At 42.8% G+C, this 18,093-nt stretch overlaps 1 protein-coding gene across 2 annotated transcripts in view; it reads right to left on the reverse strand.

The window, feature by feature from the left end:
- The window catches only part of NT5C3A (5'-nucleotidase, cytosolic IIIA), a 51,080-nt gene extending 34,098 nt beyond the window's left edge, over positions 1-16,982 (reverse strand). Inside the window, exon 1 of one of the 2 annotated variants that reach the window (XM_081102827.1) lies at positions 16,727-16,982. In XM_081102827.1, coding sequence (XP_080958953.1) covers positions 16,727-16,864 — 138 coding nt within the window. In that variant the 5' untranslated portion in view covers positions 16,865-16,982. The remainder of the gene's footprint in view (positions 1-16,726) is intronic. The other variant, XM_081102828.1, reaches the window with a different exon arrangement.
- Positions 16,983-18,093: the final 1,111 nt, after the last annotated feature.

Raw genomic sequence — 18,093 nt, forward strand, 5'->3', positions numbered from 1 at the left:
CCCTTAGAGCCCTAATGGTTTGACAGAGAAATCTGGATAAACTGACAAATTGCTCCTGGGGGGAAACTGTTTAAGAATAGATGCTTTTTTTTAAATGACAAGATCTGAACTCAGACCCTAACTGGGGCACTTGGTGTGAGACAAGCGAGAGGACTGCGCCAAGATGAGGCTGCCGAGCAGATAAAGGGGGGCAGGGGGGAAGGGAACCCACACGTGACTTTGTCTACTTCCATGTACTTTTATCAGCGGGAAGTTGCCAAACAATTTAAGCAATCCTAAGCAATCTTGTCATGACTAGGACCTTGAAAATGAGGAAGACAAACAACATGTAAGGAATTGATAAACAGCACTGACTTTAACGCAAGAATGACATTAAAACAAAATTTTAATTTCCACGGCTGAAATTCTTTTTCAAAGAAAGGGTTTTATTAGGCCATTGGTAGCAAGAAACAGAAGACAGGTCCTGGGGCGCGGCGTCTAAACTGTCAGCAGCATGGCAGGGGTGAGGGGTGGGGAGTGGGGGTGAGGGAAGGTGAGCATGTCCATCATCCGGGCATTGGCAGAAGTTTTTATACAACAGGTAAGTTGTTCTGAAACAATTCACATTAGCTATGGACAAAAAGGGGATGGAGGAAGATGAAGCACAGTACGGGCTAGTTCTGAGATAGGCACATAGATTCGTAAGGAAGAAGTGTTGCTACTTGGATTAGCCGTGGGCAGGAGAGTGGAAAATTCGAGAAGCAGAGGCTCCTCGGGCTTGACAGCACCTGGCTATTTTCTCTTTTAGACATTCGTGAAATAGCCACCTGAAAATAATCCAAAATTCCAATGTACACGCAGGAGTGTGGGCAGTGTTTTGCTGGTGTTGCCCTGCAGTTGTGAACTGATAACCCCTTTTTGGTCTCTGGCCTGCTGTAATTTAATTCAGGACATCTCCGAGTTGTCTCCTTGCCAGGTGGTTTATATTGTACAGATAGGTAGGTTGAAGCAACACCAAGAGAGTAAACAAAAGTGCATAAACAAGAACGTTAACGTAGGAACGTAGCCCTGTGCCGTACATAGCAAAGAGAGAACTCTGCCACCTGCTGACAGAAACACAGAATTGTATAGCTGTCCCAGATTGCCGTTTCAAGGGGGAAAACCTACATGGTAATTAGATTTCAAATTAATTATTATACCAAAGATATGAAGTATAACCTCTACTTACAGGAAAATAAGGGTTAAAATAGGATTCAGGGTTATTTATATGCCTCTTAACTCAATAGCTCTACATATCGTGATGCCTGAGTTATTTTAAAAGCAAACAAAAGAGGGCTATATGGACATGATTCCACATTATCAGTGGGGAAGCGCCGACTTAAATCTGCATATGGACTGTACTCACTTCACCATACTTTTCAACCCCCCTACCTCATAACAGGCCTCCCCATGCCCTTCTCCCTTTTGTCTTAACTGTAGATAGCATACTTCTAAGCCACCTAAGAGAGTTACTCATTTTCCCACAGGTATCTCCCATATATATGGGGACAAAATAGGGGGTTCTATGGAAAATAACCTCCCAGGATGATCTGATCACAAATTCCTAACTGCACAGGCCATGGTGGGTAGTCACACCCGAGGCCTATACCTTGCCTAGTAAGACGTTTATCTTTGCCCGAAGTTAAAGAACCTTGGGAAGAAGAATACTCGCCCTCTAGACTAGAGAGCACATAATTTTGTTAACTCTCCTGTAATCTCCTCCTTGCCTCCCTTTCTCCCACCCTCATGTAATTTTCTTTACATTTCTTCCTTAATTCAGTTTTGGCTCAAAAATAGTCTTAAGAAAATTCTTTACAGTTGACATATCAATAAACTTGTGTTAAAGGAAAAAACTATAAAGAGCTTCTTGTGTGGTTCCCCCCAAATTTCCAATGACATACAATCACATGTCATTCATTGGGTGTTGTCTCTTTTGGGACCATAACTGTTCTACACTTTGTTTTTTTCCTCTAGTTCAGCCGTGGGCAAACTACGGCCAGCGGGCCAGATCCTGCCCGTTTGAAATGAATAAAACTAAAAAGAAAAAAAAAAAGACCGTACCCTTTTATGTAATGATGTTTACTTTGAATTTATATTAGTTCACACAAACACTCCATCCATGCTTTTGTTCCGGCCCTCCGGTCCAGTTTAAGAACCCATTGTGGCCCTCGAGTCAAAAAGTTTGCCCGCCCCTGCTCTAGTTACTATCTTTTGAACCTTTAAAAATGTTAATTCATGCAGATTTACTCTTTGGGGGGAATAGAAACCTCAATGATGAGAATCATTGATTGGCTGCCTCCTGCACAACCCCTACTGGGGCATGTGCCCTGACCGGGAATCAAACTGGTGACCTCTTGGTTCATCGGATGACACTCAACTACTGAACCACATTGGCCGGGCTGTACAATATCTTGTTATTCAAGTGCCCCATCATTTAGCCGTCACTATAATTTATTTAGCTAATGTAAACCGCCTCCAACTGAGGAAATGAAACTGCCCATTTTTATAAACCCTTATCAGCTTTCTCTCTTTACACAGTCATTGCTTGGCTGACCCCTTTTTGACTATTTGTCAGCAATCTTCCTGAAGTTGTGTGACTTGTAAAATTTGTCATTTTGCTGGAGGTAAGGATGTGAATTGTTTGCTTCAGTGGTTCTCCAACTTTAGCAAGCATGAGAATCACACAGAGGGCAGGGTGAAGCAGAGAGCGGGGCCCCGCCCAGGTCGGCTTTGGATTCAGTAAATCTTGAGCAGAGCTAGAGAATTTGTGTATCTTAGAAATTCCCACAAGATGCTGATGCCGGCTAGGAGCACTGAGAACCGCTGGTGTGCTTCAGTACTAGCACATGGGGTCTTATACTTCAAACCGTAAGGTTTGCCCATCTTTGTCATGGTTTATAAAGTCAGTCAGCACTTATGAGATTGTAAAACATAGCCCTACTGGGGGGCGGATACTGTTCATCCCCTTGCATCAATGGCTCCCGTTGGTAACGCAAATGAAGGAAGTAAAAGCATTTAAGGCTATTCAGGCTTTTAGCCAGAAAGGAGAATTTTTAGACAAATTAAAAATACTAGTATCCAGAAAGAAAGAAAAAAATCCTAGTGTCCAGTTCAAGCGTGTCTCCATCTGTTATGTAAATGCATTCACAACAAAAAGAAAACAAGTCATGAAACAGTAGGAAAAGTACGCAAACTGAACCCTTTAAAATGGAACCGGAGCTGCCACCTCAGTGGAAGTGCCTTGCATTCTTACTCCTCAGACCTTGGGAATATGGAAACAGGCAAAATAACCTTTGGGCTGGGCCTAAAGCAGCATTATTCCCCAAAGAACGGTTAACAAAGATAACAAGAAAGCAGATATTATGACTTACCTGGTGACGGCAGAACTGAAAATTAAAAACATTGTTTAGAATTAGCGTCACTCTGTTTGATTCTCTACAAACAGAAATGTCTTTCTTCTCTTGGTGTAACTGACCCCCCTCCCTTTCTCATAAACACCTCTTGCCTTTGTCTCCTCACCCCAACAGTCTTGGGCTTCTGCCTGGATCAGTGCTTTCCCAATTAGGTATTATGTTAAGTTTCAAATAAATGCTCCTTGCCTCTTATTTTGGCATTTTAATTTTAGGCTAACGTCCTAAAACTGTTCCAGCTAACCTAAACATGGCTTACTAGAAAAGAAGCCAAACTTTTCATGGGGTTAACTTGCTGTATGAGGATGATACACAGGAAACATGACAAATGTGACTTCAAAGGCCAAAGTCACTGCCTGGAATAAACATTTCCATACTTGCAGATCTGGAGATTCAAGATGATCCTGGATATAGTCTTGGCCAATATTAAGAATTTAGTGTATTTCCCTTACTTTACAAAACATTTTATTCAAACTGAACCAATCAGAATTGGTACCCTTCAAATACCACCACATCCATCAAATATGACCCAACCTCATCTCCTATTCCTTTGAAGTCCACGTCACCTTTTATTGATACCTTGAAAGTACTGTTAGGACTCTAGCTGTTAAGCTAGTTTCACATTTACTTGGGAGACCAGCCTCTACATCTGATTCACTATATGAAGGCAGTGGCCAGGTCTCAAGAACTATTTAAGATCTAGACAATTTAGGTGGGAATGGATAAATCTTTACTCTTGGTGCGGCCAGAAGAGCAGAACTACTCTGAATTTGCACTCTTTTCTGCTGTAGTACCAAGTATTTAGAACTAGCTGGGATTCTCTATTTTTCTACCAGCCAACTGACCACCAGTAATATTAGATTATATACATGTGTTTTCTCTTGATCAAATATTAAGTCAATAAGGTAGACACTATGGTATAGTGTGGCAGACTGCTAAATGCCGAATTAGCATACACGCTCACCTGCTTTCTTACTGATAGGATCTCAGTTTTGTCAGAGGATGGCAATTTGCTCAACAACAACAACAAATCTCAGCTTCCTTTACAGTTGGGGTGGCCATGTGACTGTTCTCTCCAATGACATGTAAGGAGAAAGTTCTGCTTTACTTGAAATAGGTTTCCTCCTTCCTTCCTGCTGCCTGAAAATATAGATACGCTGGCTAGGGTCAGCCATCGCATGACCCTAAGAAAAGCTCAGAAAACACCAAAGACTTCAGCCTTGATATCCTCGTACCCTCCAATTAACACCAACAACTGCCTACTTTTTGAACTTCTCATTAACTTACAAAAATAAAATCTGTGTTGTGTATTGGAGCCACTGTTTGGGGTCTCTGTTTCGCTTAGCTGAATTAATAAAACAGAAAGACCACGAAATATGTACCAATTCAGACTCTTAAAAGCACATACACAGCAACCAATACAAGACAGTACATGGCTTGCTAAATTTTGAGGAATCATCAGGAAATGCCACAGGAGTTGAGGAAATATGCTTTGTAAGACAAATCAGGAATTCAACACAGGTCCTACAAGGTCATAAATCACATAGAAGTTGAGCTATAGAGATATTTTAAAAGCCTAAGTGATCATGCTAGTTTAATCCACTAAAGCAGTTAGTCTTGGTCCCCACCCCCTCACCCCCCGCCTCCCACACACACACACTTTCTAAGTACAGACTCAATACTTCCCACTTTCTTAGTTACAGTGCCCGGAGGACATCTGATACAGTACTATCTTAAAACAGAAGAAAGGAGGAAATGTTTGTTAGAAGTTCACCACCAGGAAGGAAACACGCTACAGTAGGTTTCAAAAACAGCACCAGCTATTTAAGGAGTAACACTGGATGTTCACAGGGAAGCCATAAATAGCTGAGATGCATTTAAATTAGAAATGACAAATTTAACTGGTTGGGGAACTTCTAGAGACAGTTCCACGTCCCCTAGACTGCTGTCTAAATAATTCCCACCCTCCTTTTTGCTCTTTAGGGGGTAATGTTAAGACTACACATTTGTTCTAATATAAAAAAAAAATTTTTATTAAATTTATTGGGGTGACACTGGTTTGTTCTGGTTTTGTGTCTGCATTTTATTTCCTTTGATAGATACTTGTACTTTGGGAGAACTTAATGAAGGATATGAGAATAACTGAATAAGATCAAACCATCACATCTTTTTTTTTTTTTTTTAAAGATTAGTTTCCTATTACAGAAAAATAAGTAATTTGCTGTAAAAAAAAAAAAAATTAGAATATATTCTAGCCCAGCCGGTGTGGCTCAGTGTCTGAGTGTTGACCTGTGAACCAGGAGGTCACGGTTCAATTCCCAGTCAGGGCATAAGCCCTAGTTGCGCGCTCAGTCCCCGGTGTGGGGCGCGCAGGAGGCAGCCGATCAATGATTCTCTCTCATCACTGGTATTTCTGTCTCTCTCTCCAACTTCCTCTCTGAACCCAATTAAAAATAAATATATATATATAAAATGTATATATATGTGTATGTGTGTGTGTGTATATATATATATATATACACACACACACATACACATATATATAAAAAGAGTATATTCTAGTAATGCAGGAGAAATTAATTTGGGGGTTCAGAACTCGTTACCCAAGATGATCGAGCCTGTAACCTCGAAGTATTGGGATGATGCTCTAAGCAGCTGAGCCAGCCAGGGACTCCTTACATCTTTAATCACTTGCTTTTCACTGCTCTTCTGCCTACGATCAGGTTCACATGCCAACCATTCAACAACAAAACAAAATGAAACACGTGCCCTCAATACAAGTATTTCTTAACCTCAACAATCACTTTGTGGTTTCCTCCATTATTCTTCCAGTGGCTGCTCAAGCCACGGCCACCTCTGCAGTCTGATACTGTTAATTCTGCCCCTATTTTTGGAATCACGTCCTGTATTCCCTCTCTGACAGCTGTTTTCCTACTGAACACCCCTTAAATGCCACAATTCTCAAGCTTTCTTTTCTTCTTGCTTTAACATTATGGATAAGAAACCATCTACACAACCAATTTTTTGATGTCATGAACTGTCCTATTTCTACAATACGAAGCAGTAATGTGAATATGCCAAATCTCACTGGCTTTTTGGCCACTTCTGAAATTGCAGGGCAAGCTTTTCCCAAAACATCACTGCCAAGTAAGCCCTTGCTTTCCCTTCCCTCTCCATTTCCCTTCCCCACCCCCTCGCTCCTCAGGCACTTTACCATTAGCTTCCCCACTCTCAAACTCCAAGGGCCCTTCCTTTACCTCTAGAACGTGTTTGCAAAACCCATTTCTTCTAGGAATTACTTGTTCTATCTCTGTTAATTTACCCAGTAAATGTTCTCCTACAGTTTGGGTAAAAAATAAAAATAAAAATAAAAATAAAAATGAAAATGCCATAGCAAAATACTAGATCGGGCGGCTTTGTCACAGTTCTGGAAGCTGGGGGTCCAAGATTGGATGTTGATTCCAATGGTTTCCTCTGAGGCCTCTCTCCTTGGCTTGCAGATGGCCACCTTCTTGCTGCCTCTTTCAGTTCACACTTTGGTGCACAAATGCCCCAGGTTTTTCCTCCTCTTCTTATAAGGGCCCAGTAATATTGGATTAGGGCCCCTCCCTACCAACTTCCTTAAAGTTCATAATCTCTTTAAAGACCTTATTTCCAAATGGGATTATATCTGAGGCAGTCAGGATTGGCACTGAAAGGGTGAGGGCTATGCCCTCCATCTTACCCCGGATCCTCCATTTTTGGGCAGCAGCCTTAGCCATGTCCTCGGCAAGGAGCTTCTTCCCGGAAGCCCCAGCCTCTGCTAGCCACACCCAGGATTTCTTTAAACTAACCAATGACAATCAAGGGAAGTGCGCGCCATAGATATGACCACATCCTATGTAACAAGACACCGACTTGCGCTTGGCCAATCGGCAGGGCCCACAGTCCTCTCTCCTCCCCTTACTCCACCCCCCTATAAAACCCCTCTTCTCACAGGGCTAGCTCTCTCTGACGCTTGCTGCTGCGTCGGTGAGTGTGGTCGGGGAGCCGAGCTAGCTCGAATAAAGACTCTTTGCTTTTGCATCGGACTCAGCTGGCTCCCTGGTGGTCTTTTGTTGAAATCTGGGCATAACAGGCACTTGAATTTTTGAATTTAGGTGGAACACAATTTGGACCCTAACAAAGGGAGACACCAGAAAAGAATTTCTTAAAATGTTAGACTTAAGAGGATGTTAAATTCTGAAACTTCCTGTTTAGGCTCAATTCTGGAACCAATATTTATTTATTTATTTTAATTTAATTTATTTTTTTTTTAAATTTCAGAGAGGGAGGGAGAGGGAGAGATAGAAATGATGAGAGAGCCCTAGCTGATGTGGCTCAGTTGATAAAGCATCGACCTGTGGATGGAAGGGTCCCAGGTTTGATTCTGGTCAAGGGCACATGCCTGGGTTGTGGGCTTGATCTCCAGTGTGGGGATGTGCAGAAGGCAGCCAATCAATGATTCTCTCTCATCAATAAAAATATGCAAAAAAAAAGTTTTTAAATGATGAGAGAGAATCATTGACCAGCTGTCTCCTGCACGCACGCCCCACACTGGCGATTGAGCCTGCAACCCAGGCACATGCCCTGACCAGGAATCAAACTGTGACCTCCTGGTTCTTGGGTCAATGCTCAACTACTGAGCCACGCCAGCTGGGCAGGTGCAGGCTATTGAACAAGGAAACAGAGAGAAGTGGGTTCATGACCCTAGTCCCTAGGGCCCTCACCCACTTAAAGAACAAAAAAGGGTGAAAAACATGAAGGAAGATGGCATTCATAAAGAGCTGTTCACGGGGGCAGTTCATTAAGGTGACCTTCTCACCGGGCTAGCAAGTGGGGCCTTTGGTGGGGTCACTTGGAGAACTTAAAATGTGTTTGCCCGACCCACGCTACAGAAAGGTAGGTGGGGATAGAAAGGGCTCTGTTGCACTCCATTGTGAAGAGTTCTGTATTTTCTACAGTTGATAACACCATATTGCATAACCGATATTTGCTAAGACAATTTAGCAAATGTTTTTATGAATTTAAATGTTATCACACACACAAAAACCAACAAAACACACACACACACAGATAAATATGTAAGGTGATGGATGCGTCCGTTATAGATGGAGGAAATCCTTTTTCAATGTGTATCAAATGACCACCATGTGCATTTCAGTACCTTACAATTTTGTCAGTTATACCTCAATAAAGCTAAAATTTGAAAAAACAAAAGAAAAAGGGGGTCTGTCGTAACATGTCTGTATTCCTCGTTTGTCAGAGTGAGGGGTGAGTGAGTATTTTCCATAGATTGGGCAGGGATCACTCAGGAGAGAACCAGCCAGGAACCTATTTATGTCGAGCCCCAAAGAGCCACCTGATAGGGAGGGACCTCAACAGCAAAAGTGGATCACTTCAGAAAAATCAGGCTGAGCCCTAGCTGGCTTGGCTCAGTGGATAGAGCATCAGCCTGTGGACTGAAGGGTCCCAGGTTTGATTCCAGCCAAGGGCACATGCCTGGGTTGCGGGCTCAATCCCCAGTAGGGGGCGTGCAGGAGGCAGCCGATCAGTGATTCTCTCTCATCATTGATGTTTCTATCTCTCTATCCCTCTCCCTTTCTCTCTAAAATCAATAAAAAATATATATATATAAAAAAAAATCAGGCTGAGTGAGGTGCAAAAAAAAATTCATTGCCACATTGAGGGGCTACAGTCAAAGGACAAGAGAAAGCCCTGGCAGGTGTGGCTCACTTGGTTGGAGCATCGCCCTGTGCACCGAAAGGTCACAGGTTCACTTCCAAGTCAAGGTATGTGCCTAGGTTTCCTTTCAGTCCAGGGTTGGGGGCGTACGCGAGGCAACCAATCGATGTTCCTCTCTCCCTTCTTCTGTCTAAATTTTAGGTTTCCTTAAACCAGCGGTCGCCAACCTTTTGGACCTCATGGACCACCAGTGGTCTTCGGACCACCGGTTGGCAACTGCTGGAAACCAATAAACATATCTTCAGTGAGGATTTAAAAAAATAAGGACAAACAAACAAAGAAAGGATAAGTCAACTGCAAATATCTTGCAGGCCCAGAGAACACAAACCTACGCAGTCGAATAAGAACCTTTATTTCTTTCCTTCCTCAATGCTACCCGGTTCCTCCTACCCCACTACTCACAAGTCTGAAGAAAAGACTAGCAGAGGAAGGAGGAGCAGCAGGGAGAGAGAGAGGTTGATTATGATCTCCTCTCCTATCCCAGATCAAGGGCCACCGTTAAGTAGGAAGGGGAGAAGCCACCTGCAAGAAGCCATAGCTTGGGGATGATGGAAAAGTCTATTAGGGTAGGTTATGGTGCAGTAACGACACAAAAATCTCAGTTCTTTAACAAAAAAATTTATTTTTCATTCACACACAGTCCAACATGGGTCCAGATGACTCTCTGGGGCAGCTATCCTTCATGTAATGACATGCTATTCCAGGCTGCTTTGATACTGTGTCATCTCCATCTCAACATGATGCTTCAGGGTTAGCCCAGCGGAAGGAGAGAATATGGGTAACTGGGCACCCGTTCATCACCAGTGGCTCAGAACTGATCATACTATCTCTGGACACAATTCATTGGCCAGAGTAGTGAAAGCTTGCCCAACTGCAAGGAGAGAAGGACTAAAAATATTGGTGAACAGTAGTAATGCCCACCAAGAAGTCTCACATGAAAATTAATACTGAAATCGTGAATAACAGATAAGACTGGACATATCTGTTGGCAGAAATGAAGCTGATTTCTTGTGATCTTAAAATATAGTCATGCCCAGTTGGGTGTGGCTCAGCGGTTGAGCGTCGACCCACGAACCAAAAGGTCACGGGTTCAATTCCCAGTCAGGGCATACGCCTGGGTTGTGGGCTTGGTCCCCAGTAAGGGATATGCAGGAGGCAGCCAACTGGTGATTCTTTCTCACCATTGATGTTTCTATCTCTCTCTTCCTTTCCCTTCCACTCTATAAAATATATAAAAATCAATAAAAATATATTTTAAAAAAATATATAGTCTTTTACCTGAGAGTGAGCAAAAAGTTATGGACCTATCAGATTTCACCAAGAGGGAGAAACACTGAATAAATTTTAAAGGGACCACTAGAGAGAAAATCAAGTTGTATTTAATTACATCCCTTGCATCATGACTATTCAACATGCAAATCACATCTTCAGAAATCTTAGAGATCATCTAATTTAACTCCACTTTTTTATAAGAAAACCTTTAATCTCTCTACATTAAAGATTATAATTCCAGCCCGAGCTGGTTTGGCTCAGTGGATAGAGCCTGCAGACAGAAGGGTCCTGGTTTGATTCCTGTCAAGGGCATGTACCTGGGCTGCAGGCTCCTCCCTGGCCTGGGTCCTGGTCGGGGCACAGGCAGGAGGCAACCAATCAATGTGTTTCTCTCACATTGGTGTTTTTCTCTGTCTTTTCTTCACTCTTCCACTCTCTCTGAAAATCAATGGAAAAATACCCTCGGTGAGGATAAAAAAAAAAAGATTATAACTCCATTTCTCTTAGTAAATATGGGAGGCTGGAAATGTTTGTTCTCATCAGCCAGCTTTCTGTTTACTGAATAGTCTATCAAAGGAAGCCATTCTTTCCCATGAATGTAACTTAGTTTGTGATCCCTTATTTATTTTAGCTTTTAAACTCCTATAGGTCTGTATCCAACTTACTTTAACAGCAAACAGAAGAATGATGGACCTTAATTTTTTTCTTCTTTTTTCTTGTGGTGCACCATTCCCGAAGTACTGCAATACCAGGTGGATGTTTGGAATAGACACAGCAAGCTCCTATTCCATCTCCCTGCTTCAGAAGTCCATTTAATATGCTGTCCTTAGATAGAGGACATATCAGATATTAAACTGATAAGAACAGCCCTGCCTGGTAGCTCAGATGGTTAGAACATTACCCCGTTACTTAAGGTTGCAGGTTTGATCCCTGGTCAGGGCACATACAAGAATCAACCAATGAATGCATAAATAAGTGGAACAACTAATTGATGTCTCTCTCTCAAATCAGTAAATACTATGTATATTTTTAACTGATAAGAACAGATATCTACACTTGATCTTAGTCAAAGGCCGAGAAGTAATATATGGGCCTTAAATTTAAAAGTTACTTTTAGAGCATCCTTTTAACATCTTGGATTATAAAAAGAAATTCTCAGCTTTCTAAAACGACTACAAAAGCACAAATTAAGCATATGGAATTTTAAATGACAGGAAAACTTGGTAAATGTGCTATTGCTATATTAAGGGCATTACATTTTCTGTCCTAAATGACACTAAATTTTCGAGATTAGTCTCTGGAATAAATACAATAGAACACCAAATTTTAAGTTATTTTACTGAGAGGTCAAAGTAGATTTGGATAGCCAAGTGCCATAATCCAAAAAGACTAAAGAGTTTGTACAAACATCGTATGTGTGCATAGACATATTTATACACATACATTTAAAAATAAATGTTTTCCATTTTGAAATAACTTCTTCTTCAACATCATTTTATTATTATTATTTAATCCTCACCTGAGTAATTTTCTCCTTTGATCCTTAGAGAGATAGAAGGGAGAGAGGGAGGAGGAGAGAGAGAGAAACATCTATGTGAGAGAGATAGACATATTGATTGGTTGCCTCTCACAGGTGTCCCAAGCGGGGCTGTGGAATGAACCTGCAACCCAGGTACGTGCCCTAGACCGGGTATCAAACCCATGACCCTTCAGTCTGAGGGCCGGTACACTACCACTGGGCAATACCAGCCAGGGCCCAGACACATTTCTAATGGTGTAAAGGTTCTCCCATAGCTGTCTTCTTTAGAAGCCATGCTTAGTACTTAAGTTGGTACACTACAGTCTTTTTAATCACTAACACTTATTTTTACTCCGTTTCAAGTACAGGGTCTTTCTTTCATGAGGAAAACTTGCAGTTCTTACTATTTCCTGACAATTTTATTATTGTTAATGCTTATATTTAGGCTAAATTAATTTGAAAGTAGATAAATGCTACCTGAGAATATAAAATATGGAAGCAATGTCCACGAATAAAAATCAATCAAGTAAAAAAAAAAATCAACCAAGTATAAACACTAAAGTTGTCATGTATCATTCAACTGATTACATTTCCCAGCCTCAGAGCCTCACCCTTCAAAGACTAAGCTCTGTGTTGAAGTGGATTTCTCTGCCTGACAAGAGGAAACTTCCAGTCAGGGCGCAACCTTTGTTCCAGAACCTTTGATTTTATGGAGAGACTAGCCACACCTGGCTGCCAGGTCTGATCTGAGTGGAGGAGGTACCTGGGAGAGAACTGGTCGGATCTGAATAGGCATGCTTGACTGGAATGGTGAGTTAAAACTGAGGAGTGATGCTCAACAGATATGAGGGAGGCCTCAACACTGCACGATTCCCAGAGAGACTGGAGGGAGAAAGGAATTTAGGCTTAATTATATCATCATTCATCCCCGAAGACCAGTCACATTTGTGCAAAATCCAACTCTATGTGTATAAACTTCTATATACATGTTTGGCAACCTTAACCTTTTTAATCCAGTTTATAAAAACTGCAAGTCATCTTTTCTGGGGATAATTAGAAAGAGTAGTTTTTTGTTTTGTTTTTTAAAAAAATACTAGTATTTTTATTGAATTCAGAGAGGAAGAGGGAGAGATAGAAATATCAATGATGAGAGAGAATCATCCATTGGCTGCCTCCTGCACGCTACCTACTGGGGATTGGGCTGGCAACCTGGACATGTGCCCTGACAGGGAATCGAGCCATGACGTCCTGGTTCATAGGTCGATGCTCAACCATTGAGCCACACCAGCTGGGCTAGAGAGAGTAACTTTGACAATGAAAGCTTAGGAGAGAGAACAGTGAAACAAAATAAGACCAGTGGCTAAAATTATGCCCCACTAGCGTCCATAAGGAAAAATGATTTTAGAGGGGCTGACACTCTGTGCTTTGGAATAATAGTTACAGCTACTATTTAGTAAAGTTACTGTGCTTCCCACTGAACTGTTTTTATTTTATTTTATTCTGTTATTATTTTTGTTTTCACACTGAACTGTTTTCATACACAACACTGGCACCAAATGTGTGGGGGTTTTCTTCACACCAACCACTTTAACTCCACGGCCAATTCAATTTTGACACTATAGTGAGTGAAGGCTCAGTCCCACAAATCTGTCCCTTACTTTAGATGCCAGTAGGCAAGTCCCAGCTGCCCACCCACAGGTCTGATTGGGTATAAATTCGAGGGTTCCCACAATCCCTTCCTCAGGCCCATAATTGGCACACAACTCAGGAGAGTGCTTTACTGATGGTCACAGGTTTACTACAGAGGAAACAAGTCAGAACAACCATGTGGAAGGGAAGCATAGGGCCAGCTATGGGAGGAGGGGTGCAGAGCTTCCTGCCCTCTCCAAGCACACCCCCTCCCAGCACCTTGAGGGATCCACCAACCTGACAGCTCTCCGTTAGGGGTTTTTATGGAGGCTGTTTTGTAGATTGATTAATTCACTGGCCAGAGAGGATTCGCCCAAACCCCAGCCCTTTCCCCCTCCACAGAAGGGGGGGGAGGGGGGGACGACGACGACTGAAAGTTCCATTCCTGTAATCATGCCTTGATCTTTATGGGAACCAGCCCACCTCGCACCTCTGCGGGCCACCAGATGACAGAGTCCATCTCATTAGCATACAAGAGGCATTCCTAACACTTGCCAGAATCCAAGTGTTTTATGGGCTGTGTGCCAGGAACTTGGGACAAACACCAAATCTATATATTTCTTATAGTGTCATAGATATATAAAGACATGATGACAAAATGTAATGTGATTATTCTGAATGGGATCTTGGGCAGAGGACATTAGGCAAAATCAAAGAAAATCTGAACAAAGTATGGATATTTAAAATGTATAAACGAGGGGGAAGGGGACTCCTAAAAAAGAAAGAAAAAATCAAAATAAAATATATGAATAAGTATTCGTTTTAACAAATGCCCCACACTAATGTTAGTAATAGGGGACACTGCTTGTGGAGTACAAGAGGACTCTACTTACCTGCTCAATTGTTCCGTAAATTTAAAATGATTCCAAAAGAAAACGTTTATTTAAAAATAAAGTGTATTGACTATGATAAATGAATTAGTCATCTTAAATAGATTTGGGTTGCAAGGAAGAGAAATCTAACCAAAGTAGCTTCATTAGTAGGTAAGGCTGGCTGCTACATGGTCTTAGGGACACATAAAATGATGAGTAATTGTGCAGGAGGGGCGGGGGCGGGGTACGGGAGGCCGGGGGGGGGGGGGCCGGTCAATGGGGGAAAAAGGAGACATATGTACTATCTGTAATACTTTAAACAATAAAATAAAGAAATAAATAGGCTTGAAGGGAAAGAAACAGCAACATCATGAAAGGGCCCCTCTTATCTCTGGCTTGTGGCTGACTTCCCTTCCGTCTGTCTATCTTGGTGTCTTACAGAACAATTCAGCAGCAGGGTGGGCAGCCCACTAGCAACTCCCTGTGTCTCTTACGTAAAAATTCTCAAAGCAGTACATCCTACTACTAGTAAATCCAGTGCCAGAAGTCCTTTGTTTACCTAGTCAGCTATGGACAGGCCCACTGTGGGCAGGTCACTACTGCTGGTTCCATTACCCGTGACCAGTTTCAGCTATATCCACTGGGCATCTATGGGTTTGTTCAGATTCTCTAAGGTGGGGGTTTTTGAGGGTGAGGTGGGCAGAGCATGCCCTCTAAAACACATCTACTACCAAGAGAAAAAACCAGGATTTGAATCTAGGTCTTCAGGTTCCCAAACAAACGCTTATTTCATTTGAAGAAGTAAAATTACAAGTTAAAAACATCAAGTTCTTTTGACTTTTTTCCTTTTAATAGCTACTAGCAGTCAGCCCATATATCACAATTTGAATATAATAGTATGTATACATATACATATGTAAAGATTGCCTGATCTCTTTTTTCCCCAAAGGTGGCAAACTGTTCATGGTGGTTTCACTGTGGAATTGTGCAAGAGCATTCATTTTTAGCTCTTTTGGTTTAGAGAAGTGATGTAACAGCCGAACCCACAGCTCTACAGACAGAACTACACACCAGAAGGTATGACAATCAGGTTTCTTTTCACATGTGTATGATATATTTTTCTAACATAAAATTAAGTTTTCTGGGTCACATAAAGATATTCATGAATAAATTTTTGGTTTGGGACAAAAGGAAGCCACCGAAGTTTTCTCCACTGGACAGCACTATAAACAAAATGAAATGTCTGAGATAAAAAACTTTCTGCTGTGGGCATACAAGTTCAGAAAAAAATAATAACCCAAGAATAACTTAATGCTAGCAATAAACAAAACCTATAAATATTATTGACATATGAGGCATGAAGGAGTTAATTTCTTTCTTTTTTTTTTTACTCTTATTAATGGAAAGTATTTCTGTACTCAACCTGAGGCCAAAAAGCAACGAAATAGTTTATCTGATCCATCAGAACGTATTGCTGAGGCTGAAATATTCTAAGTAATACATGAACCTAAAATGATTAGTATTTAGTAAAGTCGTAGACTGTCAACTGATTTGTCATAAATATTTGACTCTAGATGTTCACCTGGAATATACCTGGAGTATATACTCCAGTAAGTACATTGGAATGCCACTCAGTGGGTTACCTGTCTTGATTATTGAACCCTAATTTTTTTTAAAAAACCTCTGACTTTGTTGCAAACACTCCTCATAATGCTCTTCAAATAGAATTCTCGAAACATTCTATTACAATAAAATTGTAAATAGACTTCTAAAATGTCATGCAAGAGGTTTGGGGGTAAATGAACACAAAGATACCTCTTGGCGGTTTGAGACAAGAAGAAATAAACAGCATTCAGATACAAAACAAACAGTTCTGAACTCCAACTGGATTAATTGCATTCTTTTAACCACCGAGCAGGTGCACCTATTCATGATCTAACTCATCCTAGCCACGGTGCAGAAACAACCGCTCTGCTAGAATTGGGTTAGTTGCAAGGGTTTGCAGGGGATGCGGGAAGGAAGGAGAAATCTGTCCAGATGTTCAGTTTATCTCTATAGAAACGGACTTTGCAGCAGGAGGTAGCTTGTTTCCTTATCACCTCCTCGATGCCTTTCTGTTTCAAAGAGAGACATAACCAAGGCCCCGAGTGCCGCCATCGGGGGTCCCGAACGGGTCCCCCTGGGCTCCCCTAGCATTCCAGCCCGCGGGTCTTCTCTCCCGCGCGCCGGGTACCCGCACTCACCATCTCGATGATCTTGGTCTTCCGCCCCGTCTTCCTCTTCAAGGTGAATATGTACTGGGCCAGCACCACCCCCGCCACCAGGGCACACACGCTGGCGCTGGCTACCGCGCCCATCTTCGCCACGGCCGCCCGATCCATGGGCAGATCCTCGTGCGCCTCCCAAGCGGAAAAGAACAGGTCGCCGGGCCGCTGGGGGCCTTAGGAGCGCGAGCTTGAAAGGCCAGGACGCCCCGCCCCCGCAACAAGCCCCACCCCCGAGCGCCGAGGGGCGGGGACAGGCTAAAGAAGGGAGGGCGTGGCCTGCGTCGGAGACCGAGGAGGCCGGTGGGCCTACCCCAGAGCCAAGCACTGAAAAGGGAATTGTATTAACTATCAGTCTCTGCTAATGAGGACCAGGCAGTGGGCCAATCTAGCCCCACCCAACGGGAATCCCATTCCGGCCCTGGTCCATTAGAAAAAAAGTTCTGCGACTTCCACCCTCCTGGGTCTGGACTACAACCCCCAGAAGGCCTCGCGGTGCAGCCTCCTGACTTGCGCAGCAGCGTTGGCGGGGAAGCGTGGCCGGTGCGGCGCCGCTGGGACAGCCGAGTCAAAAGGGGACCACGGGGAGGGGAGGAAATGCTGCCAAACCACGTATCTGATACGGGTTCCTGACACTGACAGCAGGAGTACAAGTTCAAATGGTGAAATCTCATCTCCAAGTTTCATTTCTGTTTCTCCAGTAACTAATCCGCACCCGGGTAATACTTTTTAGCGCAATCATGTTTATAGAACAATTGCCCTGATTTTTAAAATTAAAATAAAGGGGACGCCCTAGCCAGTGTGGCTCAGTGGGTAGAGTGTCGGCCTGCGGACTGAAGGGTTCGGGGCTCAATCCCCGGCCTGTTTGGGGCCGCGGGGAGGCAACCAACGGATGTGAGAGACGCATCCATGTTGTTCTCTCTGCCCTTCACTCTCCCTTCCACTCTCTCCAAAAATCAGTAGGAAAATATCCTCGAGTGAGGATTAATGAATAAACAAACAGACAAACGGGGGAAAAAGGATTTGCAAAGAACTCCCAATAACTCAACAACAAAAGCAAACCCCATTAAAAAACCATCTACACAAACGGCCAACAAGCTTCTGGAAACATCCCACCATCATCAGGAAATGCAAGTCAAACCACCAGGGGACGCCGCCTCACCCAGTTAGGATGGCCAGTTCGAAAAAGCAACAACAGAAAAGCAAGCACTAATGTAGAAATGTGAATTGGCGCAGCCGCTGTGGACAACGGTGTGGATGTTCCTCGAATGATTGAAAGCAGAGCCACCATGGACCCAGCAAGTCCACCTCTGGGCGTCTATGCGAAGGCACCGAGAGCTCAGCGA

The sequence above is a fragment of the Myotis nattereri genome, assembly GCF_964212035.1.
Source record: "Myotis nattereri genome assembly, chromosome: 11".
NCBI classification, from domain to species: domain Eukaryota; kingdom Metazoa; phylum Chordata; class Mammalia; order Chiroptera; family Vespertilionidae; genus Myotis; species Myotis nattereri.